Source organism: Chinchilla lanigera, unplaced genomic scaffold, assembly GCF_000276665.1.
Source record: "Chinchilla lanigera isolate Chin_1 unplaced genomic scaffold, ChiLan1.0 scaffold00014, whole genome shotgun sequence".
Lineage (NCBI taxonomy): Eukaryota > Metazoa > Chordata > Mammalia > Rodentia > Chinchillidae > Chinchilla > Chinchilla lanigera.
In genome coordinates, this window is record NW_004955415.1 from 4133737 (window position 1) to 4159570 (window position 25834).

Sequence of the window (25834 nt, forward strand, 5' to 3'; positions counted from 1 at the left end):
AAAAGAAAAGAAAAAACAAACAAAATAAAAAACCCTACTGGCTCCCTCCTGAGGGCAGCCCTGCTCCTGGGAAGACTCCCAAGGCAAAGGGGACTGGGGAGTTCCCCTTGTTCTGTCACTGCACAGGTAGGACCTCAAATTCCAGAGAAGACATGGAACCGTGCCCTGGCTCTTTCCCATTTACCCCTGCCCAGGGGCTGCTCCAGGATTTCTGCTAGGCAGGGTTTAGGAGCATCAGTGGTTGGAAGGAGTGGGGGTGCTTCAAGCTGCATTTCCATAGCCAGCTTATTATGTGGGCTTAATCTGTGTGTGTCTGTGAGGGGTGGCTGAGAGGTCCAGCAGGGACCCCAGGCCAACCCTGGGGCAGCTCTCTGGGTTCTCCTCTGATCTATTCCCCACCTCTCCCTGCAGCAAATGCAGCCGTGGAGCCCTATACACAGGCTTTTCTGTCCTGGTGGCTCTGCTTCTGGCTGGCCAGGCCACCACTGCCTACTTCCTGTATCAGCAGCAGGGCCGGCTGGACAAGCTGACGGTCACCTCACAGAACCTGCAGCTGGAGAACCTACGCATGAAACTCCCCAAGAGTGCGTTACCCCCCCCCCTCCCCAACCCGTCACTCCTCCCCGAGACCCCATTCCCGCCCCACTGCCGTCTCCCTGGGTGCTCTCTGCCAGGGGGCTGGAACCACACTCATGCCGCGCTTCCTGCCCACAGCTTCCAAGCCAGTGAGCCAGATGCGGATGGCCACCCCCCTGCTGATGCGGGCGCTGCCCATGGAAGGCCTGCTCCAGGGGGTAAGGACAGCCCCAGCACGTGGGAGGGACACAGTTGACCCAGGAATGGCCAGCTGGCAATAAGGTCTAACTGCTGGGAGGAGCAGGGCCCAGCTCTGGAAGAGGCGGCCCAGGGTGGTCGGGCAAGAGCAGGACCCAGTCTGCCAGTTTCCAGTGCCTCCCACTGTCCCCACCATCTTCCACTCCCTTCGCTGGTAACTGCATTGTAGTTGTTTCTACTCACAACACTGCTGATGGTGAAGCCCTGGGCAGGAAAGCTGATGCCAGGGTGAACAGTGAGGGCCTCAGGGCAGGAGGGTGCAGGAACACATTCAAGGTGGTGAGGTGGCCCTGCTGAGAGGTGGGACTTGGCTCTTACCCAGGGCCCAACTGCTGGCTCCTACTGGGGGCCACTCCTCTGAGGCTACCATGGGTTCCCTCTGTTCCCTCCTTCCACAGCCCATGCAGAATGCCACCAAGTACGGCAACACGACCCAGGACCACGTGATGCACACGCTCCTGGTGAGTGCAGGGAGCCCACGTGTGCCTGGCTCGTTGTGACTCATCGCATGACCCCCAAAGGAACACGACAGTGGCCTTCAGTGTTATGTGGAGCCTCCCTGACGCCATGTTTTTGAGATGGAGAAACTGAGGGTGAACTCTTGGGAGTGACTTATGATACTTTCTTCTTTCCAAATCTGTACTGCAAGTCTGGTCCGTGCCAGGCACTGTGCAAAGCTGCTGGCCCAAATGGGCAGTAACTGAGCTCATGGGACCCCCAGGCTGATAAGGGAGATCAGGGCACAAGGGACGTGCAGGTGGCTTTGTGAGAGAAGAGGCAGAAGACCCCAGCCTCATGGGGTAGGTAAAGAGGTCTTCCTGGAGGAGGGACCTGAGCATGAGGGTCTTTAGGAAGACTGGGGTGCAGAATAGAGCTGCTCTACAGCACAAACCTCACCCCAGCCCAGGGGCCTGTGGCTACAGCTGGATGGCCAAGATCCCATATCCAGGCTTGGTGCTGTGAAGGTCCACTCCTCGGAAAGGGAGACCAGGGGGCTGCAGGTGGCACATTTCACCCTGGCTGCCCAGGAGCTCTTTTTTAACCCTTCCTCTTGCCCTGCCGCTCTGCAGAAGTCTGACCCTCTGAAGGTATACCCCCAGCTGAAGGGGAGCTTCCTTGAGAACCTGAAACACCTCAAGAGCACCATGGAGGGCCTGGACTGGAAGGTCAGCAGGTTTCCCTGCACTGGAACCTTCTCTTTTGCAATGTCTATCTTGGGCAAGGCTGGAAAGGGGGTGGGAGGGGAGGGTTGGGGGCACCATTCTCAGGAAGCTGTGGGGAGGCTTGCCGGCAGAACACTGAAGAATGCTTGATGTCCAGAGCCCCCCGGGGGGCCTTTAAGGGGGACCACGCTGCAGCTGGACTTCAGATGCCCAGCCGTGTGCCTGGCCATCTGGCTCCCCATGTTTCTGTCCCCAGGTGCAAAGCCAGGTGGGGCAGGGGCTTGGTGATGTGTACTGAGCCTGAGCCCCATCTCTGTCTCCCTTAGGTCTTCGAAAGCTGGATGCACCATTGGCTCCTGTTCGAAATGAGCAGGAACTCCCTGGAGGAGAAGCCCACCGAGGCGCCGCCCAAAGGTACAGGGAGTGGGTGCTTGGCCGCCAGGGCTGTTGTGGAACTGCTGAGGCCAGGGCCTCTGGCGTTCCCTGCTCCTCTCCACCCTGCTACTCCTGCCCGCTCCTTCGGGGTCCCGCTGTCCCCATTCCATCTCAGCTACAGGTCCGTTCTTCCCATTGTGAATGCCCAGGGGGTACAGGGGCTCCATCCCCAGGCTGGCTCTCACTGGAGGACACTGTGCAAGAGGGCCTGGGGTAAAACAGCCCAGAACAAACCAGGAGGGACCCTGTCCTGTCCCCCTGGCTCTGCCCTCGGTAGTTTCAGGCCAGAGGGCCTCAGGCCTTTCCCATCTCATGACAGCTTACACCAGGCTTCTGAGCACCGTGTTCTCATCCTGGCGCTGCCTCTAATTTGCAACGCTGGGCAACTCTCTTCCCTCTGGGCCTCAGTGTCCTGGACTGGAAGGTCAACGGCTCATCCCCCTGGGCTGGTTTCTCTATCTGAAACCATCCACGGGACCTAAGAGGCTACCTTCACCAACTCCTAGCAGATGTCTAAATCTACCCTACAGCTTCCCCAACAAATAGTTTCTACCTAGGTACTTTCTGTCCCAGCAACAGGAAGCTCAGACTGCCCCAGGGGTCCACTGCTTTCCTCTGGAAATCCAGGTGCAATTCCAGACTTTAACAGCCTCTGAGTGTCAGAAGAGTCCTGTCCTGTGGTGAACCAGCCAGTCATGCACTTCCCTGTTGGTCTAGGCTGCAGGCATGTTTTCCTCTCTGCAGCGGGTAGAGTGAGTAAAGCCACAAGGCATTAGGCCCACTCACTCACTGTGTCCACCATGCCTGTCGCTTCAGTACTGTCGAAGTGCCAGGAAGAGGTCAGCCACATCCCTGCTGTCCATCCGGGCACGTTCCGTCCCCAGTGTGATGAGAAAGGCAACTATATGCCGCTCCAGTGCCACGGGAGCACCGGCTACTGCTGGTGCGTCTTCCCCAACGGCACCGAGGTCCCTCACACCAGGAGCCGCGGGCACCATAACTGCAGTGGTAAGCAGGGGCCACCATGCCCCCAGATGGAAGGACCAGGCAGGACTAGGAAGGCTGAATGGCAACGGGTCCCTCTTTGCCATTTGGGGCCTGGACACTGGGTTGGGCAGCTCCCAACAGCCAGGCACCTGCCCTTCATCCACGCACTGCCTGATCATGTCTCCTCGTCCACATATCTACCTGCACGCGGTCTTCCTGCGCCCAGTCCTGTGCACCCCAGTTCCTTGCTCACTCCAGTCCACTGGCCCTCTGCTCTGCGTACTGCCTCCGCAGGTCCCGCCTTGCCCGCCCTGGGGAGAGTGCCCTCCTCAGGCACTTTGCCAGTGGGGGGCGAGTGTGATAATAGGGACCTGCTGCTCCTTTGCAGAGCCTCTGGAGGCTGAGGATCCGTCTTCCGGGCTGGGTGTGACCAAGCAGGAGTTGGGCCCAGGTAAGGGCTTCACAAGGGAGCTCATCTTGTCATTCTCCAACATGCCTGGGGTGACCTGACAGATGAGCGGCAGGGCTGGGGCAGAGGGGCAGGGGGCAGTGGCAGGTGGACAGTCCCTGATTGCTCTATGGCCCCAGGATGCTGGGAGGGGGTGGGGACAACAAAGGAGCAACCCCAACCCCAACCCCAACCGTTGCTTTTCTTTCCAGTCATCATGTAAGGACAGCAGAAACTACCGCCAGCATCCTGCCAGCTCTGCACGGCCGGCCATGGCTTTCTTGCTGCCCTGCACTACCAGTCCTTCCCCTTTCCCCGGACCCCCGCTCCCCCAATGTCTCTCATCCCTCGAGATGCTGAGCGTGTCTGGCTTCCCATCAGTCATCCTCAGACATGCGATCAAAACAGCACTGATGACAACAGGAGGACCCTGCCGCCCTCCCCACCATCTGCCCACAGGGATGCAAAGCCCGATGTGGACCAAAACCAGGCGCCCCCCACATTCCTGACACCACAGCAGGATCCAGTGTTGGGCTCTGAGATCTAGACTCATGGACAGGGCAAAGGGACACCCCACTCCTAAACCGTAGGCTGGACACATTTGCTGCCCTCGTCTACATCACTCCCCAAGTACAAACCCAGCCCTTCCCCTCAGCACCCCCCCCCGCCTGCTGCTTAGCCATGCTTGTTGTCAGCTGTAGGGCCATGGCTTACATAAGAATAAAAGGAGTTAGGTAGAATACCTGGCTTCTGGCTCTTCTGTTGGGCTACACTTCGTTTATCCTAAGGTCAGTGAAGCCCCTAATCTAGCTGGGGCGCTGGAATGCAGCCCAAGGGGCCCTGACACAGAGGCCTGTGCAGCTGGGGCTGCAGTCTTTGGACACAGACACATTTTCACACACTCAGATACTCTTTACTTCCAAGAAGAAACAGACTCTTGTCTGTAATTTTTAAGCACAATCTCATCTTGGTCCAGGTTCCATTTTCCCATGTCCCCAATTCCATTTCTATACTAAGAACAGCACAAGTGTGATGACAGATGGCAGCAGACACAGGGCCTTGGTGTCAAGAATGGACAGGAAGTGGGGGCTGCGGAGGACTGGGATCCACGCCGGACCTCCGACCCACTCCTCAGCTGCAGCCAGCTGTTGTCAGGAAGGTGGCCCCCTCAACCCCCGCCAGGTTTGTTGACTTCTTAAGCTCAAGGACAGAAACCAAGAATGCGAGGGGCTGGGGATTTAGCTCAGCGGCACAGTGCCTGCCTGGCAAGCACAAGGTCGTGAGTTCGATTCTCAGTACCGGAAAAAAACCAAAAAAAAAAGTGTTGGTAAAACTGCTCCACTTGTGAAGTTTAAAAACTTTTGTGGGTCATCATAGCCAATGAGGTCACTTCTCTGCCTTCTCCAGACCAGCACACTTGTGGGAGGGGAGGGAGTGGCCTGAGGCTCCAAGACCTCTTTTCCTGCTCTGGCCTCTGCGGTCTCCAGGAGACTGAGCACCGCAGCAAGCAGCCACCACTGCCAGTGCTCCACACTGCTCAGGGCTTGGAAACAGCCTCCCCCTGTCCTTCATCTACCGTAATTCCCAACTTTTCTTCCTGCCCCATGTGCTCTCCTAGTTCTCCACCACCACCCTCAGGAGCTTGCTTTCGCCCTAGCTCTGCCCCTTGAAGATGGTTTCTAAGGCCCCTGCCATTTCTCACTTCTGGGATTTGTGAGCTACTCCAGCTTCCAGAAAACACCAAGAGCAACCCTACCTTAGCTGCCACCTCCTCCAAGAAGCCTGTCCCACCCAGTCAGCCCCTAGCAACCCCACTGATGCCTTGCCTCATGTGGTACCCAAGCTCGTCCCCCACAGGGGAGGAAGCTGGGGCACTGCCCACCCGCTGCCAGGCACCGGCCAACCATCCATGTAGCCAATGCACAGCCCCCGGCCCAGATGCACTGGAGCTTGCGCCTTTCCTTCAACTCAAAATTTTATTTCTGAGTTCTCAGGAGAGGACAAAGCCTCAGGATCAGCCGGAGCCCACGTGGCACACGACAGCTGCGCCTGAGAGCACAGTGTGAGGCCTGAGGCCTTGGGGTGTGTTGGAGGCAAAGGAGGCAGGTCATTTAAAAAAATATATATACTGTACACATCTCTAAGAAGCGCCTGTGGGGAGGAAGGGGTGGTGAGGGCCCAGGCAGGGCCACTTCTCCCCGACCGGCCCCCGCGGGCCCACTGGCCTGGCCAGCACCAGGACCCCATGGCTGGCTGTTGTCTTCTGTGAAGGGAGGGCAAGTTCAGAATTTAGTCCCGTGCCCCGGCAGGCAGAAGGCAGAGGCCCGGGCTGGTCGCCACTCCACTAAGAAGTTCCTGGAGGGAGGAAACAGCCAGAAGTCAGAGTTTGAACCTTTCTCTTCACCAAGGAGAATAAAGCCCTCTGAGGCAGGGGAGAGGCGGGCACCGACTAATTGCTCTCAGCACTGGTGTGGCCACTGCCACTGCTGTTCTGGATCTTATGATGCTGCAGCACCAGCTCCTGACACTGCCCCATGGGCCCCACCAACCCTGGGGAACGGAACTTCTCTCCCCACCCTCCTTCCTTCCAGCCTGCCTGGCCGTGGGAGGGAAGGACAGCAAGGTCAGGAAGCGTACCTGCACCTGGTGCCCGGCCCCTCACACCGTCGTCGGCGGCTCTGCTATCTTCTGTGAGGAGAGAAGAGTGACAAGTCTGGTCCCTGCCTTTCCCTCCTCCACGGCTGCCTAACTGCTGAGGACCGGCAGCTTGCCCAGAACATGCAGGGGATCTACTGGGATCTCGGGATGGGTGGTGCCTGTATTCCCTCCTGGAAGCAGCCTGAGGGTCCTGCTCAGCTTCCTCAGCACAGTGAGTGGGACGCTGGCTGTATTCAGGGGACCTTAAGTGGATGGGTAAGGGTTCTCTGTGGGGACACCCTGCTGGCCAGGGTGCACGGCGCTGCTAATGCCTCCTCTTACCTGGAGCCTACAACAGCCTACATCTTTCCTGCATCTACCTCCGCCCAACTGCCCAACACCCTCTGTCTCGGCGGAGGAGGACTGAGGCTTCCAGAGGCTGGGGGAGGGGCACACTGTCTGCCCTCTTCCTCACAAGGTCCCCTTTCGCAGCTCAAGATGGGAAAGGGAGCAGAGACACGATCTGGGTGCTGGAAGGGCTCACATTCACCCTAGGGCTTGTTTTGGGTTCCTTTTCTGGCCTGAGACCCCCTCAGGAACTCATTCTACCTTTTTCTTCTTTTTCTTCTGGAATGGTGAGTCACAGTCTTTGGCTGAGGCCTTTTTTGCTTTCTTCTTTTCCTTTTTCTCCTTGTCTTTTTTTTCTGAGGGAAGAAGGTACGCTTCCTGTCAGCCCTATGCTTAAGTCAGTGTCTGGAGGCCCCCCCGGGGAGGGCCACTCAGCTCTCTCCACCCCATGGGGAGTCATCAAAAAAGGCCTTTGGGGGCCAACTTCATGATTTCTTCTCATCCCTGGAACACATGGACGATGGCTATTTTTTTTTTTTTTTCTTTTTTTTTTAATGGTACTAAATGTCAAACCCAGGGCCTCAGCATGCCGGACAAATGCTCAACAACTGCTCTGTATCCCTAACCCTAAATTAACTCACTTTAAAAACTCCAGGCCAAGGATATAGCTCAGTGGCACAAGTGCCTGTCTGGCAAGTGCAAGGTCCTAAGTTTGATTTCCGGTACCAAAAATAAAAACAAAACAAAACTCCATACAGTTATTTAAAAAGCAAAGTGGGAACTCAGAAAAGGTCTGGCTGGGCATGAACAGACAGCTCAGGTGCCGCCCTGAGGGTGGCCCCCTCCTTGGCTCTGGAGCAGTGAGGTCATTGGGCATCCAAGGCCTTATTCACCTAGGCCACAAGTGGGCAGTGCTTCAGAGGACTGGCTCCACTCAGTAAAACCCTGTCACCCCGAGCAGCCTCTCTTTCTCTAAGTCCATTTTCTACCTGGAAAATGGGGATAAAATCTCCCTAGAGCACAGGGCTGGTCTGAGGACAGAAGGATAGTGCTGATGTTAGCACAGAGCTCAGGAAGGGCTGCTAAAGGGAAACTAGGGGAACTGGAACACAAAAGAGGACGAGGCTTCCTCAACGATCTGCAGACCTGGGCCAAAGGGAGAGAGGACACCATTTCCTATCCTTGTCAGGCTGGAGCCCAAGCTGAGCTTCCAGAAGCTTGAAGTGGAAGCCTATGTGGCTGCTGGATGTGGTGGGACAGTACTCTGCTTATGGGAGAGGCCATGGTACTGGAGCCAGTGTTTTGGAATCAAGTTCTCCCCATGTTCCCTCTACACGGAGGAGTAAGACTAGGAGGTGACTGAGGATCCCTGCCACCCGTGTGGCCTAACACCCTCAGCATGGGCCTGGGGAAGCGAGGACACTTACTCTTGTTGGATTTCTTCTTCTCTTTCTTGCTCTTTGGGTCATTCTGATCTCCACCCTCCACCTTCAGAAGTTCCCCTTCAGGCCTGGCCTTGGCCCCTCCAGAGCCTGGAGATCCCTTCTCCTTGGTGTCACCACTTGCTTTGTCTCCTCTTGATTTCCCCTTGGAAGTCCTTGCGGCCTTTTCTGAGGAAGCAGCACCCTCCCTGCCTTCCACAGCTGCCAGCTGCTTCTTCTTCTTGCCCTTGGGAGCCTTGGAGGCCACCTGGTCCCCCAACAGCTTCCGCTTCCGGCCCTTCCTGCTGCTCTCCCTGGCAGTGTCTGTGGCTTGCAGCAGCTCGGACAGGACCTTCGCCACCGAGGCCTGGACCTGCGCCTCGTTCAGGGGCCAGGGCTGGCCCAGGAGGTGCTGGGTGATGCTGTTCTGCAGCACCTGCAGGGAGGCTTCAGTGCTTGCTGCCTTCTTCTTGGGCTTCCGGGGCTTCTTAGGTGTGGGGTCTGAGACAGCCTCTTTCCTTCCTGTGGAGAGAGAGGCCACCTCCTCTGACAACACTGCAGATGGGAAGGCTCAGGCCCAGTGGTCACTGTCCCATTTGGTCTCCTGAGCTCTCCCGCCTTCCTCACACCAGGATCTCATTTCTAACCTAGAAGCTGTGTCTCCTCACACCAAAACCTCTGCTCAGGTTAGGGCTGGGGATGGACAGTAACCCCACGGAGAATTAAGGAGAGGACCAGAAATCTAGCAACAAGATGAAGGTGCAACAAGAGGGAGATGGTGTGGCCTGGTCAGGAGCCTAAAGCTGGGAGATCTGGGTCCTGCATCTGACTTTACTACCAATCAGTTGTCACGCCCCGCTCTTCTCTGGGCCCTACTTTCCCTGGCTGTAAAGTGAGTTGGATGGGGAACAGGGATCAACTGCGGGTTATCAACTGCGGGTTTGTGATATAAGCCAAGCCCCTGAAGACACTCGGCTCACATGCTGTGAACCCCGTGTGCCCTCGCCCTCCTGGCCAGGCCCCGGCAGCATGCAGAAGCGCTGCATGTGCTGGGAAAGCACATGGCGGCTGACTAAGCGGGTTTACTGCCTGCCAGAGGGACTTCTGGTGCTGCCTTTGTTTAGAATTTTCCACGCCTCTGCTTGCCTTTGATAATTGTGTGCTGACTACACGTGTAAAAAAAAACCTTCCACAGCCCCCTCTAAAATGTCTCCTGGTGGCACCCGCCTCTCACAAAGAGAAGAACACTGGGGAAGTGAGCAACGACTGCTTCTAACCCAGCACAGGGAAGCTGCAGCTGAAAGCCCGAGGCTGGGCCCCATCATGTCTCGAACTTCCCAGGTGACCGCGCCAGGTCTCTGCCCTGTTCTGGGCAGCACGGGCACACAGCTCTGATACTGGCTGTAAGGGGACTCAGCGGTTTGTTCCTGAAAGTGTCCACCTTAAGCAGGAGCCTAGGGGAGCACTCCATGCCACACGCTGAGTCTCACCAATGGTGTCCCCGGGCCCTCCTGTCCCGTGCCAGGTGACTACATTCTGTCTGACACCCTGGGGTAGAGTGGCAGCATCACTGCCACCTTCTGTGGTTAGGATGCAGACGCCCAGGGTAGCCAGCTGCCTGTCCAGGCTTAGAGTGAGGCAGGGCAGCCCTGGGGTGCTGACTCCCCAAAACAGGGCTCCTATCTGGAGTCAGTCTGAGTCATGCTCTGAGTCCCTACACCCCACACCATGAATCCATTTGCAGGGAAAAAGACAGCAGAGACAAAAAACATGGCCTCCTTTAGGGTGGACGCCAACCTACAGCTGCGCTAGCTCTCCACCTCCGCGTCCCACGCACGACACAGCCCCACCTGGAGGCACTGGCGCCAGAGAGGACCACGCTGGTGAGAATATAAGAAGGGGTCCGCGACTGACCTGGTTTAAGGGACACGGTGCCCACTGTGTGTTCTGACTCTGTTGCTTGCTCGCTGGCTGGGTCACCTTTGGTGGGTGGAGCAGAGGAAGCTTCAGGGTTTGACTCCCGCCTGGCAGTAGTTTTTAAAGCCCGGTTTTTGGCTGTGGTCAGCCCAGGTGTCACATAACCTGAGAGGAGAGACTGAAGAAGCCCAGTGTGAATGAGGCTGCGAGCCTACCCCGGCGCCTGAAGCACGCTGGAAGATGCGTAGGGACCTCTGGCCAGGCTGGTCCTGGGCACAGGGGGTGGGCATTGAGGACAAGGGTGTCCTGCTCTGGCACATGCTTCTTCCACTACTTTAATGTAAATATTAGACAGGCGCATTTAAAGGGGAGACTTCTTAGTATAATGCAAATAGAAAATCACTGTAGTACTGCGGGCTTGAACCCAGGGGGCCTCTACCACTGAGCTACACCCCAGCCACTAGTTTTTATTTTTATTTTGATTCAGGGTCTTGCTAAGTTGCCCACGTAGGATTTGAACTTATGATACTCCTACCTCAGATTCCCCAAGTGCTAGGATTATAGGCTTGTGGCACCATTTCTGGGTACCACCTAGAATTCAGGTAAATCCTCTCTGCAGACCTCAAGGGCTACCCGTGGCTCCCACAGTCTAGGGCTCTGCAGGCCACTCCCTGTCCCTGCTCCCACCCCCAGGCCTGGCCCTTCTGGCACCCTCACCCAGCCTGGGCGCTGTCTTGGCCGTCTGAGGTCCCTTGGCATCCTCCTCACTCCCTGAATTTATTTTTTGGTTTTGTGAGACAGGGTCTTGCTAAGCAGTTCAGGCCATCCTTGAACTCGGTAGGTAGCCCAGGCTGGCCTCAAATCCCTGTGATCCTAGCACCACCATGCCTGGCCTGGGGGCTCTCTCTGCTGGCTAGGCCACACCTACTGCCTGTAGGTAGGACCTTGCCCAGGGTTCCAGAAAGAGGAGGCGCTCAGTCCCCTGACCTCAGAGAAGACCTTGGCTTAAGACTGTACCCCAAACCCTACTCCTGGCAGTTACCTGAGAGGGCGCCACCACCTCGTCCTCGCTGGACTCTGCTGTGGTCTCCTCCACCAAGGTCTCCCTCTTGGAGAGGGGTGGACCTGCTGGGGAAGCAAAGGTATCCTGTCAGGTGTCCCCAGTGGCCCCTGTCAACCGGGCAGGGCATGCCTCCTTGCCACCTCAGCACAGTCCACAGCATTCTAGGTGAGATCTGCGATCACCACCACTCTCACTTCTAGCTCCGAAGGCTCTACCTACATTTACTTGCTTTCCCTATGGGGGATGCACACAGTCCTGGGATCTTGGGGTCAGTGAAGGGAGCCTGACACCAGAAAGCTGCCAGTGGCCCAACAGCTGAGTCAGGTCTTTGAAATCATCTGGACAGACCTCCTCATAAAATCATATAGGTAGGTAAACTGAGGCCCAGTTAAGAATGATGTTGTCAAGGTCTCAGATCAAGCTGGACGCTGAGGCCAGGGTCTAGGGCTCTGTAGGCCACTCCCTGTCCCTACTCCCACCCCCAGACCTGGCCCTTCTGGCATCCTCACCCAGCCTGGGCGCTGACATCTGAGGTCTCTCGGCATCCTCCTCACTCCCTGAAGAGTTGTCACTGCTGTCCTCACTGTCTGAGCTTGCAGGGGCTTTGGCTTTGGGGCGGGCTGAGGGAGTGGCTGTGTTCTGCTGGCCTTCAGAGAGCTTGGGTTGTCTCAGAGTGTTGGCTGCTTTGGCCTGGACAGGGGTGCTCTGCGGACGCGTCACAGGCAGCATTCCCGTGGCACTGCCAGCCTGATGTGGTGGAAGGAGAAACGGCAAGTGAGGTGGAGGGGCCGGGCACTTCATGCGCACCACACACTGGGCCACATCCGGTCTTTCCCACAGCTCTCGGGTACTGTCCTTCCTTCCTACATGCCAGGCCACTGAGGCCAAGGGAGGCAAGGCAAGGGCTGGTGCAGGACTCAGGGCCAGGCAGATCTGGTCCCCTAGTTTCTCATGCTCACCTCACTTGAAAGCTGGGCCTCGCCAGCTTTCTGGGCCAGGACCTTCAGGGCAGCCTGAGTCAGTGGGAGGGAAGCCAGGTTCTTCCTTGTCACCTGTGGGCAGTGAGAGGCAGCCCTGAGACCTTGAATTCTCAGACGCCATCTATGCCATGCCTGGTTAGATCCCCTCTGGCTGGGGTAAGAGAGACCCTGGCAAGGCAAGTCACGGGCTGGAGCTGGGGATTGGGGGGCAAGGGGGTGACGTCATCATGTGGGCAGAGAGATAGGTGCCAGGCTTCAGGTTATGAACAAATCACCTTGTTCTCAAAGAGCACAGGAACCAGCTCTGGCCAAAGGCAGAGATGCAGTTCAAGAACACAGGAGGCCCACCACTCAATCCATACCTTTTAGGGGTTCCCTGAGTACACTCCTACTTCCCGTACCCACCAGCAGTCAGGGAGAAAGAGCTTAGGAAGGACCTGGTCATGAGCCTCCTTGAGCGTATCTAGTCTCCTGTGGCCCTGCCACGGCCCAGCCGCCTGCCCACCGACCCAGCCCCTCCAGCTTTTCTTGGTTCTCCTTAACCCACATGCTTCTCCAGAGGGTCCTGGAAGCTGGGGCTCCCTTACCCTCCAGGGAGTCTTCCCCGTCCATCCTTCTTAAAGCAGGCCATGTCATTACTCTCTAGTTCACACTGTTTAGCTCAGAGACTTGGGCAGCTGCAAGGACTCCATTTCCATTTGGCTCATTTGCTAACAGCTGCCCGCCCACCATGATGTCCCTGAGGACAGGGACCCTCCCTGCCTCAGTCTGCCGCTCAGCACGATCTGCTGGCCGAGTGGCTGATGGATGCAGGACTCTAGGTGTGGTGACCACAGCCTGGCCCCTATACAGCACCCACGTCCCAGCAGCTCTTTCAGCTGTAGCTGGTGAAGCCCAACTGACTCTCCAGTGCACCGCAGCTCTCTCCTGCTCCCTCAGAGGGAGGGGGTGCTGGGCAGTGGATTCTTTCTTGATGAGATGGGAGCCAGGAAACCTGGGTTCTGGCCTTGGCCAATCCTGGTCAGCCATGCCCTTGGGTGGGGCTATGTGCTCAGTTTTACCATAGGAACTATGACCGTGAACCTCACCCACTGAGTTTAGATTCAGGCAAGAGCCAGATAACGACGCACTGAAAATGATGAAAGCTGGGGCGAACGTTACAGTCACCATTCTAAACTGTTACGAAGGACAGCTGTTGTTCACAGCGTTCAAAACTGGAATAATGACAAAAGACCCGCCATGCTGTAAAAGCTCAACAAGGGACTCCGGAAGCACAGCCAGCCGGCTCTGCTTGGACACTCTTCCTGACAATGCCGAGAAGCCACCATGGTCCAGCCTACAGCACATGATGTGATGAGAGCACGGGGCCCTCCGCCCACTGCCACACAGCCCTCCCTTGTCCCAGGTACCTGAGAGACTGCTGCCTGTTTCTTGCCTTCTGACACTTGACTGGACTCCTCGCTGGTGCTGGCTCTGGGGGCTGTCCTTGTGGAAGCAGCAGGCACGGGCACATGTGCTCTACCGGCTGAAAGGGAGGATGTGGACACATTAGAGCACAGCAGCCCCGTGGCCCCCCTTTCCTGGGGACCCAGCACTGAGCCCATGGCATGCACAGTAAGGCGCTTGTTCACTTCCCTCCCCGAGCCTGCCAGTCAGGGACTGTCACTGTGTCATTTGACAAGCCTCAGGGCCCCTAACAGCTGCTGTGGCAGTGGCCCCAGGTTCTCTTCCCACTCTCTCTCCTCTCAGCTGGTCAGGACGCTACTCTTAGGAGTGTGCTAGGACACAGTGTCAGACACCCCTTGCAGTTCAAATGGTCTCTCGGGTGAATCCGCTGGGGCATCTGCACGGGCTCTGGCCTCTCATGGGTGCTGGAGAGCTGCTTCTCACAGCGCAAAACAAAACTTCCCTTTCTCCAGTGCAGAACGGGCTGAATGAACAGCGTGCTGCTTTGTAGCCAGCAGGAATCACAGTGCAGCTATGTGATAACAAAACCACAGGCACCACAGCGTCCCAGTTTGCAGGCCACCCCCCAGGATGACTGAGCACCATGTTCAGGGCAGCCTCCCTCTGGAAACGCACAGGAGCACTGTGAGCTTTGCTCAAGTTTGGGCAGAGGGGTTACAGTCATATTTTTCCTTTTGTGCTAACTTGTGTTTCTTAATTATCAGGATCAGATAATGTTTCCTTATTGAAGTGTACAATAATAGTAACGTTAACTTTTTAATTTTAATATCACCAAATTTTCTGGTGATATTATTGGCAGAATCAGACTCTTAGAAGGCAAGGGAACCCCAGATCTGGCTGGTCCTCTGCTGACAGAGGAGTCCCTCACTGCAGTGCCTCTGCTCATCACTGGAAGGAGGGGATACTCCCCACCACCCCGACTGCCCGCTCCCGTCAGTCACTTGCTGCGGAGCCCATCCTGGTCTGCAGCTCCCAGCTCCTATCTGCTCTAGGCCCCACTGCTTGGAGCTGGCACAGAGAAGCCTTGGAAACAAATCCCTCAGAATCTCAAGTCTGAGCCAGCCCCTTGTCGGGTGACAGTGCACGGCCCACAGACCTGACCCAAGCCCTCCTAACCAACGGTTTGCTAGTGGGACTGGGGCCAGAGTCCTGTCCTCAGTGGGTGGCGGTGCCGGCTGCTCTTCCAGCCGGGTGCAGCAGAGCCATGCTCACCAGGAGTGGAAGACTGTGTGGCAGGGATCACATCCTCATCCTCGCTCTCAGAGGAGGAGCTCCCAGCAGTGCTGCTGGAGGCCTGGGCATTCCTTGGGGTACTTGTAGCCTGGGCTTGTGTGGGGGTCACAGCCGGGCCAGCTGGACTACGATTAGGGTCGACAAAAATCACAGGGGGTTTAATCACCTTGAAAAACAAAAACAAAACACATCCCCCCAAGTGATTAAAGGTTTGGCCAGGGGAAGGGGAAGATGGGGGTGGGGGAGGGCTTTATAAAGCAAGGATCCAAAGAGCTCAGGGGCAGCCAGGGAGTTAAGAGGCCATTCTGGCTACCCAGAGTTCTCCCAGCCTGATGCCACCCCACGCATCTCCATGACCCAGCACAGCACCTCACGGTTCACAGGAGTCCACTTGACCCTCACTGTGCAGAGGTTGGCAGTGTCACCTCCCTTGGATAGTGTCCACAGAAAAACAGAAAGGAGCCCACACCACACAGACTATAGGAGGCCAAGCCAGAGCCACAGCCAGAGCCAGAATGTCCCGCTGAGCCATCTTTCCTCTGGCTGACTTCAGAGATGCCCACCCATCGAGGAGGCGCTCTAAAAAGGATTCCTACGGTGGCCTGGCGATGACACCATTCCCCAGGCAGAGTACATGCAGCCTAGCTACCCTACCCCAGAGCCTCTGCTGCAGCCCCCAGCTCCAACAACCTAGTTTCTCCAACATGTAAACTACATGAGGAAAATGGGGAGAGGGAAGGAAGATGGAATAGTTTTAAGAATTAAGGGACAAATAACCCATTGTAGTATGTGGCCTGTATTTGGACTCTTGTTTGAACAGATCAAATATAAAAAGTACCAGTCCTGAAAAACTGGGGAAATGGGGATGCTGCTGGTAGGTCAGTTGCTAAGATGTGATACTGTATTGTGGTTGTGCTTAAAAGCAAAAGGAGACAAAAAGAGTCCTTATCACTACAGCTACGCACCGAAACCTGGCTGATGAGACAGCGGGTCTGACTGCAGCTTCAAACCAGGCGTGCTAGGCAGAGGACAGAGGGTGTGCGTGTAGAGCCTGCTCAGGGCTGCTGAGGCTCGGAGGGATGTGGGGGCTCTTTACACTACCTCCTCTGGGGCTGCTTTACACTGCCCATGAGACAGGTGGAGGAAACACAAGGGAGTAGCAGCAGCAGCACCCTGGAACTGGCCGGTTTGGCCTAGCACGGTGGCTCCCTGAAAGGGCCTCTGCATACAAGGGCACCCTGCTTCCGTCTCCTTCCAAAAGTCCCTACCCAGTGAGGGCATGAGCCAGGGAGCTGGTGACATCTGCTTTCCAATTCTCAAATGTCAGAGCCGGTTCAAGGTCTATTCCTGCTCTGGCCAGTAGGGAGATTTGGGGCAAAAGGAGATGCTTGATGCTAGGGTGGGGGAGGAAAGGGACAGTGGCAGGAAGGCCTGGGGCAGGATCTCTGCCTGCCACAACACCCTGCCCATCTCCTGGGGTACAATGGGGAGAGAGGTAAAGTCCAAGTGAAATAAAAAGGTGCCCCCGCCCAAGGCTGAAAGTCTGCCGGGCTTAGGCCCTTCCTACCCTGCCAAACAGCCTCCCCCGCCACTGCTCTGATCTGCCACTTCCAGAGCCTCCCTTCCCACATGATGAAAAAGAGAAGGATGGAAAGTGGGAGAAAGCTTGCAGCGGAGGGAGGGGATCTATATATATGTGAGAAGACAGAGGAACAGATTGTCGGGGACCAAGAGAGGCAACGAACCCACTGAGGCAAACAATAGCGTCTTGGGATGTTAAAAGCAGCTCAGCAGCAAAAGCCTCCTCCTAACTCCGCCTGCCCACGCCACCCCATCCCAGCCTTGGGCCGTGGGAGGGTGGTGGTGCAGGGCCCGGATGTGGAGGGCGGGCTGGGGCCCAGGAGGCTCACAGCCCAGTGCTGCTGTACACAGCAACAATCAGGTCTGCAGAATTCAAAAAAGTAGGCTGCGCTGCCGCAGTACATAGGGGAGACTCATTTGTTCCCAGACTGCCTGTGTGGCCAAGTTCCTGGACCGTCTAAGCCTCAGTTTCCCACCTGTTGAAAGGCTACCAATAATCCCTACTGGGCTCACTAAAGGGAAAATGGCAAGGCACGGTACAAGCAGGGCGCACCTGGGGGTGGCTGGAGAAGCTGACAGGAGTGAAGCAGTGGACTGTCCCACCTGAGCCTTCAGCCATACCTCCAAATAGCATCTAGGCATCTGGGCCCCAGGGGGAGCCTCAGGGCTCTCCTCCTATTTGATGCCTGCGTCCAGTGGAACTGAGCACACAGCAGGGTGTGATGGCACACACCTGCAGTCCCAGGTACTCGAGAGTCTGAGGCAGGGGGTCATGAGTTTGAGGCTATCTAGGCAATTTAGTGAGACTTTGTCTCTCAAATTTAAAGCAAATCAAAGGGCTGGGGATGCAGCTCAGTGGTAGATGCTTGCCTTGCATGTGTGAAGCCCCAGGTTCAATCCTCAGCACCACAAGAAAACTCAAAAATACCTCATGGAGATCAATTTACAGATCCTGCGAGAGTCCACCCTAGGAAACGCAGCGATTCTATTCTTTGGGGATGTGGCAGTAGGCTTTACTGCTTATAAACTCTAGGGAGTCTCATCCCAGGGGATGAGAAAACTGAGACGCAGAGAGGGGCAAGCACCCTCACTCAGCATGACCAACAAACCGGTTCCAGGGACCAGGCAGGAGCTCCTTCTGGAACTAACCACACTAGCCCTATCTAAGGTCCTAACTTACATTTTCTTATAGGTTTTTCTTTCTTTCCTGACCCATCGGAAACTTTAAGGCCAGGGCTATTTTAATTTTCAACTTAATTTTATTTTTTGTTTTGACAGAGTGATAGAAGTGACACTTAAGGAAATTAATGAGTTTTCATCGGTGGGTAAAAACTATACACGGTCACGGTTTATAACGTGAGATATATGCACATTACGAACAAACCAGTGGAGCTATATGCACGTACTCACTTTCGGTCTAACTTGGTACCCACCCCGGGCCATAGTACAGACCCTGGCCTAAGGTTCATGCTCTCTGTACAACCGGGCTGAAGGGCAGCGAGGGTCTGGGAACGGAGCCAGTCTTCTTCTCTGCCTCAAAGTCTGGGACCTGGCCCCCCCACTTGCTGTCTAGCCCGTACCCCCACTGGTGGGCTACTAAGAAAAACAGCAACACCTGACAACAGAAGTGCTTGATGAAGTACATAGCAGTGGCAGCAACCCTAATTAGAGAGCAGGGGACTGAGGAGCTGAAGCGCCCTGCCCCCGGCCGGGTGGCTGGAGACCGCGGCTCCCCCCGTTGCGCCTTCTTCCCTGAATCCCCCTGGGGGGAATGTACTAACCGCCAGATTTTTCCTTTCTGCTTTTTAAATAAGAACGCCAGAATCTTCAGGGCTAATGTACCAATTTTATGGTTCAGTTTAAGCAGGATGTTCACTTTAATTATGTTAGCCTGCCTCCGCAGAGCAAGGTCAAGCAGCCCTTCCCTCCTGGAAACCCGGAGCCCTCAAGGAGGCACCTCCATCTCCACAGTGATCGGGCCAAGGAGAGGGGGCCTTGGGAAGCAGGCGAACGTGGATGGCTTGCATTTAGAGGCAGGGCAGGGCCTTCAACTTCTCTAAGGCTCATTCCTGTGTACTTGGGGGAACTGAATACAATAATGAAATACCAGGCTTCACAGTGCCTGGCACACAGGACAGATCAATAATGGTAGCTGTAATTGTTCATCATTATTTTTGTAATCCCTTCTTTAAGAAAGGCAGTGAGCACCCCTACACAGGAGGTGTGCGAGGAGCCTCGCCCAGATATGGATGGGCTGACAGGTATGTGGCACGGGCCATGCTGGCGGTGTCACTGCTATTAGGGCTGCAGGACTCCAGCATCGCTGGTGAGGCTGGCAGGAGCTTCCAGGGGTGTGGGGCTAGGAGAGGACAAGGGGCAGTGCCACTTGCTCTAAAGAAGCACACCAGCTGGCTCCTCGAGCCTCTGATGTCAGAGACAAGGTAGGCTCAGTATCACCCGAGAGGGCCTGCTCTGGGAAGGGGTGCGTGCTGCTGAGCTGGCAAAGCTGCCACAGGTGCCTGTGCCAGGTAGGGCCTCACGTGAGGCTGCAGGACTGACAGTCTCACAGGGAAGGCTGCTGGCCTCAGACAGGAGACAAGGAGATACAGGCAGCTGGGCGACAGTGTTTGTGCCTTTCCTCAGCCCCTTTATGTGCACTGGAGGAAATCAACTCCTAAGGCCTCAATTCCAACCTGTCAAATGGGGCCCAACACCTGCCCTACTCAGGCAGGGGACTGTGCCGAGGACACCATCACTGCCTTGTCTCACATCTGTGACACACAGCCTCAGAAGGGTCAGAGGTCTTTGCTCAGGGACACAGAGCTGGTGGGTATGGAGCTGGCTATGGCTTCTCACCACTTGGCTCTGAAGCCTCTGGCTCTAACTGTGCTCTGCAGCTGCCTCATGGGCTTCCCCTTCAGACAGACGTGTGCAGGGAAGGGAAGCTGTCCAGTGCGGTCTGAAGGTGGTACGGCTTTCCCCATGGCAAGATCTGCCCTCTCCCCAGCCCAGCTCCCCACCTGCTGGGCCTGCGGGGACAAGCGGCAGCCTACCTGGCTGGAGGGCAGCTCCTCATCACTGCTCTCTGAGGACCCCTCAGGGTTCTTCTCTGGCGGAGCTGGGGTCAGGGCACTGCTTCTGGCAGTTTTTGAGGCAATGTTTTTCTGCAGGAAAAAGACCTGAATGAGCACACAAGGGTATGAGCTGAGTGGGATGGCTGGCCTGGTGTATCTCACAGTCCCAGGAATACAAACCTTTGCCCTCCTCATCTGTTTTCCAGAACCTGAAGGGTATAATCTCAGACCCAGCAAAAGGCTGGGGACATGGTGCCGATGGCCTGGGGTCTGAAGGAGAGGGACAAGGCTGCAGCCAGGCTTAGTGGTCCCGCCACAGTTTGCATCTGGCTGTAGCACTCCTAGCTAAGTGTGGGTGCCACGGAGAAGGCTTCTGCAGGGTGCCCTGCCTTCCTGCCGCCTGGCCAGGTGTCTTTCACTGTCCAAGAGCAAACGTCTTTCATGTCTGACACTGTGTACCAAAGGCAGAGTTCAGGGGTGAGAGCATTTAACTTAGTTTTTGGTGCTCATGTCATGCACAATGAAAACAGAAATCTAAGGGGTGGCTTGTGGGGAAGACTTTCTGGTTCCTTTAAAAAACAGATATGGCCATAAGAAGCACGTCCTTCTACAGGGTCATGATTGGCCAAAATTGACAGGAACTCTTACTCCAGTTTGCCCTAGCTGCTACCTCCCTGCTGTCTCTTTGCACACAAAGGCTCAGCGCTAGCTGCCATCTGCTACCACTTCCCCACCAGCCCTTGGTCAACTGTTTCCACCACTTGCCTGAACCCTAACTCAGGTCTATCACCCTGAAATTTCTTTGCAGGACACAGCCAGCACTGGTCCCCTGTGCATCCTGAGAGAAGCAAACTGTGTCAGTCAGTTTCTCAAGCTTTCTCTCCCATGCCCCAGGGCTCAGGCTTTACACTAAAGCTACATAAGCCCTCCCTCCCTCGGGAGCTACCCCTGCCTATGTGAAGACCCAGGCCCAGGACAGGATGTGACCTCTCCAGGCCTCACGGCTCCTGGGATCCTGGCAGAAAAACTACAAGCCCCTCAACAAACCTCTTTATGCTCTTGCCTGAGGCTTGGCCTCATGAGCCTTAGTGGGACTGGCTGGCTCAGCCTTCCATGGGACTGGTGTCTGCCCATGTCATGGAGGCCCTGGTACCCATAGGAGCGCCTAGGAGGAGGGTGTTTACAGCAGGTTTCACCTGACCAACCTTGAGTCAGGGCCTAAATCTGCTCTTTCTTTCCAGCTGCGCTTCAAGTTTCCACTAAATGTGTGCCAGTGGCTAGCAGGCCTGGGAGGTCTCACCTGGGCTGGGGTCCCTGATGCCGGCGTTTCCCCATCACTGTCCAACTCCTCACTGCTGCTGCTGCCCGAGTCTTCCGCCTGCTTCCCCACCTGGGCCTGGATGGCCGCATGTCCTATCTTCCCAGGGGGTGCTGGAGGGGCACCCTTTCTGGGGGATTCCTTGGCAGGGGCTGAGGCAGCTCTAAGCTGAGGGGTCTTTCCTGAGGGCTTCTGCTGGCAATGACAAAGGTAAGATCAGAGGAAGGCACCCACAGGGCAAGGACAGACCCACACGAGGTCTTTCTAGGCAGGTATGGTGGTCTCCAGCCTCACCTGAACAGGGTTCATGTTTGGGGTCTGAGGTGCTGGTGTTTCTCCATCACTGTCCGACTCCTCACTGCTACTGCTGTCCGAGTCCTCCTCCTGCTTCCCCGCTTGGGCAGGGGTGGCTGCAAGCCCTGTCCTCCCAGGGGGTGCTGGAGGGGCGCCCTTCCTGGAGGACTCCTTGGCAGGGGTTGACGCAGCTCTGAGCTGAGGGGTCTTTCCTGGGGGCTTCCGCTGGCAGTGACAAAGGCAAGATCAGAGGAAGGCACCCACAGGGCAAGGACAGGCCCACAGGCAGCCTTTCCAGACAGGGCATGGTAGTCTCCAGCCTCACCTGAACAGGGTTCATGGTTGGGGTCCGGAGTGCCGGCACCTCCCCATCACTGCCTGACTCCTCACTGCTGCTACTGTCCGAGTCCTCCTCCTGCTTCCCCACCTGGGGCGGGGTGGCTGCAGGCCCTGTCTTCCCAGAGGGTGCTGGGGGGATGCCCTTCCTGGGGGACTCCTTGGCAGGGCCTGAGGCAGCTCTGGGCTGAGGGGTCTTCCCTGAGGGCTTCACCTTGAGGGAGAGAGGAGAGAGTCTGAGGGAAGGCATGCAGGAGGAGAAGTGTGATAGGGCTGTGCCTGTTTGGGCTGAGACCTCAGTACAATGCTGGACCCCATCAGAGGGCACAGCACAGGGCTGCTCCTGGCCCTGCCGGGTTCTACCTGGGTTGGCACCTCCTCCTTGCTCTCTGAGGATTCATCACTGCTCTCTGAGTCCTCCTTGGCCTGGGCTGCTGCGGTCGCTGCCTTCTCCACAGCTGGCACAGATGCCTGGCCCCTTGCTGAGGCTGTACTGTTCTGTGGGGCTCTCACCGGTGACTTCCCCTGCGTTGGCAGACGATGGTATTGGGGGAGGAAGCAGACAGCACAGTTCCTTCTAGGCTAAGCCTCCACCGTGGTGTGACAGGGAGGTGGCGGCCCCAGCCAGGCAGGGCTAGTACATGCTGAGGTCCCCATGGGGTCCTCCTTTCTACCCCAACCTCCAACACTTCTGTGGCTTCTGACCCCACTTGCCTTGGCCATGGGCCCTGGTTTGCCTTGAGCAACCGGAGTGACCAGTTTTCCACAAGGTGACGCTGCCCCTTTGACTGTAGATGCCTTGGTCGAAGCTAGGTTGGCTTTGGCCTGAGGGGTTTTCCCTGAGGCTTTCGCCTGGAAGGAGAAAAGGGAATTATGGGAAGAAGGCCACATGCAGGAATACAATGAGCCAAGACTACTGTTCTGGTACAAGATGCCTGGGCTTGGATTTGGCTCCTTCATGCCCTGAGGCATAGCTGGGGCTATGGCAGAAGCCATGTGACTGGAATATATCACTGCACCTTACCAGGACTCAGTTTTCTGGTATGCGACTGTGGGGAGCTTGTTGGTACAGCACAGATGTGAGAAAACAAAGCATCAGACACGAAGACCACCTTGTCCCATAATTCTCAATGCAGAAAAGGACTGAAGCCAGATAAAAGATGATCCACAGAAGATGAAGTTAGTACTGTGTTAGCTAATATGAGGACACCCAGAACAAAACTGTTTTCTAGGCATCCTTTTGGCTAGGTCGTCATGTTATTAAATGCTGGCTAATGAAATATAAGTTGAGTCCCATAAAAAGGAGGTAAGAAACATGCATCTTTTTTCCTCCCTGTTGGGTCAAATGCTGAGTTCCAGCTCGAGCTGCCACCCTAGTCCAGGAAGTAGGAGCCAGGTACCGAAAATAACAGACCCAAACAGAAGAAAGCCACTGTTGTTACAAGTTCTCTACAGCTTAACTGAATCTTAAAACAGTATCCTGGGTCTCCACAATGCCTGTCAGGGCCTCCAGCAAATACAGATCTAGAGAGATGAAAGTGACAAAGAGGGACATTTCCAGAATGAGATCCTTGGCAGGAGTGAGGACAAGCCCTGCTAATGTAAAACGGAGTGAGGAATCTGGTAGCATGTCACAGCCTTGCCTCACTCTGAGATGTCATCTGGTCAGGGTCAGAGGACACCCCAACCTCCAGCACTCTTCCTCGTACAGGACTAAGCAGAAGGCAGAGTCGGGGCTTCCGAGAGGAAAAGTCTCTGAGTGCAGACTGGGACTGTGGGGAGCTTGTTGGTACAGCACAGATGTGAGAAAACCAAGCATAAGACACGAAGACCACCTTGTCCCATAATTCTCAATGCAGAAAAGGCCTGAAGCCAGACAAAAGATGATCCACAGAAGATGAAGTTAGCAATCCACGACAGAGAGAAACCTGGGTAATCCCAGATATTTGGAAATTAAACAGCCCACTTCTAAATAACCTATGGTTCAAAGAACAAAAATAAAACACCTACCTCATGGCACAGGTGGGAGGCTCAGGTGGGAAGACAGAGTTACGTGATCTGCATAAGACAGCTGGGAGGCCCTGGGTCTGGGGTGTGTGCTGCAGCCAGAGCAAAGCAGAAGAGCCCACTGGGCCAAGACTCAGGGAGGGCCAGCATAGTCTAGAACCTTGCTACAGGAATCTGGGACCTTGGGAGCCACAAGTCAACAACAAGAGGGGGACAAAAATCTTTCCAGAAATGAGCGCTCTGGTACAGGAAAAAAAGAAATGACTAATTTCTGAGTGGTTATTGAAAAAAACAAGAGCAACAATTAAAAATAATCAACAGGGGGCGGGTGAGTGTAGGCAGTGTGCTATCTTCACTTCTCACTGCTCTTCTGGGCTGGGAGACCCGACTCTTGCTTCTGCTGTATGAGCTTGGCTCACCCTCAGGTGATAGAAGAAGGCTTGCCAGATGCAGGCCCTACTGGAGGTGGCAGGCGAGATCCTGCCCACACCCTCACCCGTGAGGGAAGGCGGATTTCCAACACAGCAAAGTACCAGGGCTGCATCACCTGCTAGGATGTGGACTGGGACAGTACAGTTCCAGACTGCTGTCACCTGTCTCTGCTTCAGTGAGGCGTGACCCCACCAGATGTGCTACTTGTGGTGTCACCCAAACCAGGTACCCACTCCTCCTAGTTTTTGCACCTGGTGTTTTCTCAGCCTGGACCACTTTACTTTCCACTTCAACATGTGACTCATTCCTCAACTCTGATGCCATTCTCCAGAAAATCCCTAGTTGTGACCCCATCTTGCTGCCTGGCACATACTCTACTGCAACCCTGCCTCGCTCTGCTGCAAAAATCATGCACATGTCCATGCCCCTTCCAGGAGGACCGTGTGAAGGTCAGGACCTGTGGCCCTAGCCCAGGGCGGCGCCTAGTAGAGCGGCTACACAGTAGAGCGGCTACACAGTAGGGCCTATGAAAAGCTTCAGAATCTATGGGAGCGCTCAGGGCCATGAAGGGGATGCCAGGGCTCTGCTGGGCAGAGGAGACGTGGAAGAAATGGGGAAGTGAGGCTCAGAGGAGGCTCCTGACTGAGTCCAGGTGCACAGGGTCTGGACTGGCGCCTCCCAGGTCTCACCTGTGGTGGAGTTGCAGCCTCACTGTCATCACAGTCCTCCTCACTCTCGGACTCTTCATGAGCCTCAGTTCTGACCTGGACAATGGTGGGCCTCGTCTTCCCAGGGAGCACTGGGGTGGCCCCTTGCCCTGAGGGGCCCTTGGTGGTTGCTGAGGCAGCTTGCTGTTGGAGGCCTTTCCCCAGAGACTTTGTCTGCAACGATCAGTGGGAGAGAGATAAGGGTCTTGCAGGAGCCCGGAGAGGCCATGGGGCTGGCCCCGAGGATGGGCTGGCCCCGAGGATGGACAGGCAGACACAGCCTTACCTGTGCCACGGCTGCCGCAGGCGTGGCCTCCTCACCCTCTGATTCCTCCTCGCTGCTCGAAGAATCGCTCTCTGGGCTCTGGGTGCCCTGAGGCATAGCTGGGGCTATGGCAGAAGTCACTGTACCTGCTTTCCAGGGGGCTGGAGTGCCCACTTGCACTGGGGGGCCCTTGGCAGATGTGGGGGTGAGGAGGGTGCCTTTTCTGGAGGAACCCTTAGTTTGAGGTGTTTTCAGAGCTGGTTTTGCCTGTGGGGACAATGAAGACAGAGGCTGGGAAAGGCTCCTGGATTCCGAGCGCTCATCTGTTCTGGGAAGGAACCCAGTGCTGTCCTTCCCACCAGCCGGAACCCACATCTGACTGAGGAGCAGCCCAGCGCCATGTCAGGGGCCACAAGGCCTCCTCTCCCAGGCCTCACCTGAGCTGGAGCCACGGCTGCAGGTGCCTCTTCCTCACTGTCAGAAGACTCATCACTGCTGTCTGAGTCTTCCTGGGACCCTTCAGCCTTGACCTGAATGGCCACAGGGGCTGACTTTTGAGGGGGTTTAGGGGCAGCTCCTTTCCCCAGCGGCCCCTGGGTGGGACCCGATGCAGGTCTGACCTGGAGATTCTTCCCCAAAGCGTCTGCCTAAAGGGAGACACACAGGATTAGGAGAGGGTGCCCCAGGGTGGGTGTGTAGACAGAGGCCAAGATGGCAAACAGAGTGCAGCGGGACAGTGCAGGGGCCAGCAGGCGGTGTGAAGCTCCTGTGCTGAGGGAAGGGCCCTTGTGCCGGGGGTGGTGGTGGTGGTGGTGGTGTCTCACACGGGACAGGGTCACTGCCGAGAATGCCTCCCCTTTGCTATCGGACTCCTCTTCCCTGCTGCT

At 56.1% G+C, this 25834-nt stretch overlaps 2 protein-coding genes across 9 annotated transcripts in view; one reads left to right on the forward strand and one right to left on the reverse strand.

The window, feature by feature from the left end:
• Nucleotides 1-4600, forward strand: part of Cd74 (CD74 molecule, major histocompatibility complex, class II invariant chain) — a 9186-nt gene extending 4586 nt beyond the window's left edge. Inside the window, exons 2-9 of one of the 2 annotated variants that reach the window (XM_005380578.2) lie at nucleotides 412-584; nucleotides 715-794; nucleotides 1233-1295; nucleotides 1905-2000; nucleotides 2324-2411; nucleotides 3249-3440; nucleotides 3808-3870; nucleotides 4080-4600. In XM_005380578.2, the coding sequence (XP_005380635.1) occupies nucleotides 412-584; nucleotides 715-794; nucleotides 1233-1295; nucleotides 1905-2000; nucleotides 2324-2411; nucleotides 3249-3440; nucleotides 3808-3870; nucleotides 4080-4090 (766 nt within the window). In that variant the 3' untranslated portion in view covers nucleotides 4091-4600. The remainder of the gene's footprint in view (nucleotides 1-411; nucleotides 585-714; nucleotides 795-1232; nucleotides 1296-1904; nucleotides 2001-2323; nucleotides 2412-3248; nucleotides 3441-3807; nucleotides 3871-4079) is intronic. The other variant, XM_005380579.2, reaches the window with a different exon arrangement.
• A 158-nt stretch (nucleotides 4601-4758) lies between these two features.
• Nucleotides 4759-25834, reverse strand: part of Tcof1 (Treacher Collins-Franceschetti syndrome 1) — a 36241-nt gene continuing 15165 nt past the window's right edge. Inside the window, exons 10-28 of one of the 7 annotated variants that reach the window (XM_013512274.1) lie at nucleotides 25385-25594; nucleotides 24969-25214; nucleotides 24665-24856; nucleotides 22251-22388; nucleotides 21900-22061; nucleotides 21526-21750; nucleotides 21201-21422; nucleotides 20889-21098; nucleotides 19568-19693; nucleotides 14913-15099; nucleotides 13643-13758; nucleotides 12213-12305; nucleotides 11763-12000; nucleotides 11233-11318; nucleotides 10188-10368; nucleotides 8280-8795; nucleotides 7114-7208; nucleotides 6505-6555; nucleotides 4759-6222 (exon numbers count right to left, since the gene is read on the reverse strand). In XM_013512274.1, the coding sequence (XP_013367728.1) occupies nucleotides 6526-6555; nucleotides 7114-7208; nucleotides 8280-8795; nucleotides 10188-10368; nucleotides 11233-11318; nucleotides 11763-12000; nucleotides 12213-12305; nucleotides 13643-13758; nucleotides 14913-15099; nucleotides 19568-19693; nucleotides 20889-21098; nucleotides 21201-21422; nucleotides 21526-21750; nucleotides 21900-22061; nucleotides 22251-22388; nucleotides 24665-24856; nucleotides 24969-25214; nucleotides 25385-25594 (3273 nt within the window). In that variant the 3' untranslated portion in view covers nucleotides 4759-6222; nucleotides 6505-6525. Of the gene's footprint in view, nucleotides 6223-6504; nucleotides 6556-7113; nucleotides 7209-8279; nucleotides 8796-10187; nucleotides 10369-11232; nucleotides 11319-11762; nucleotides 12001-12212; nucleotides 12306-13642; nucleotides 13759-14912; nucleotides 15100-19567; nucleotides 19694-20888; nucleotides 21099-21200; nucleotides 21426-21525; nucleotides 21751-21899; nucleotides 22062-22250; nucleotides 22389-24664; nucleotides 24857-24968; nucleotides 25215-25384; nucleotides 25595-25834 lie in introns of all 7 variants that reach the window. The other 6 variants (XM_013512273.1, XM_013512275.1, XM_013512272.1 and 3 more) reach the window with 6 other exon arrangements.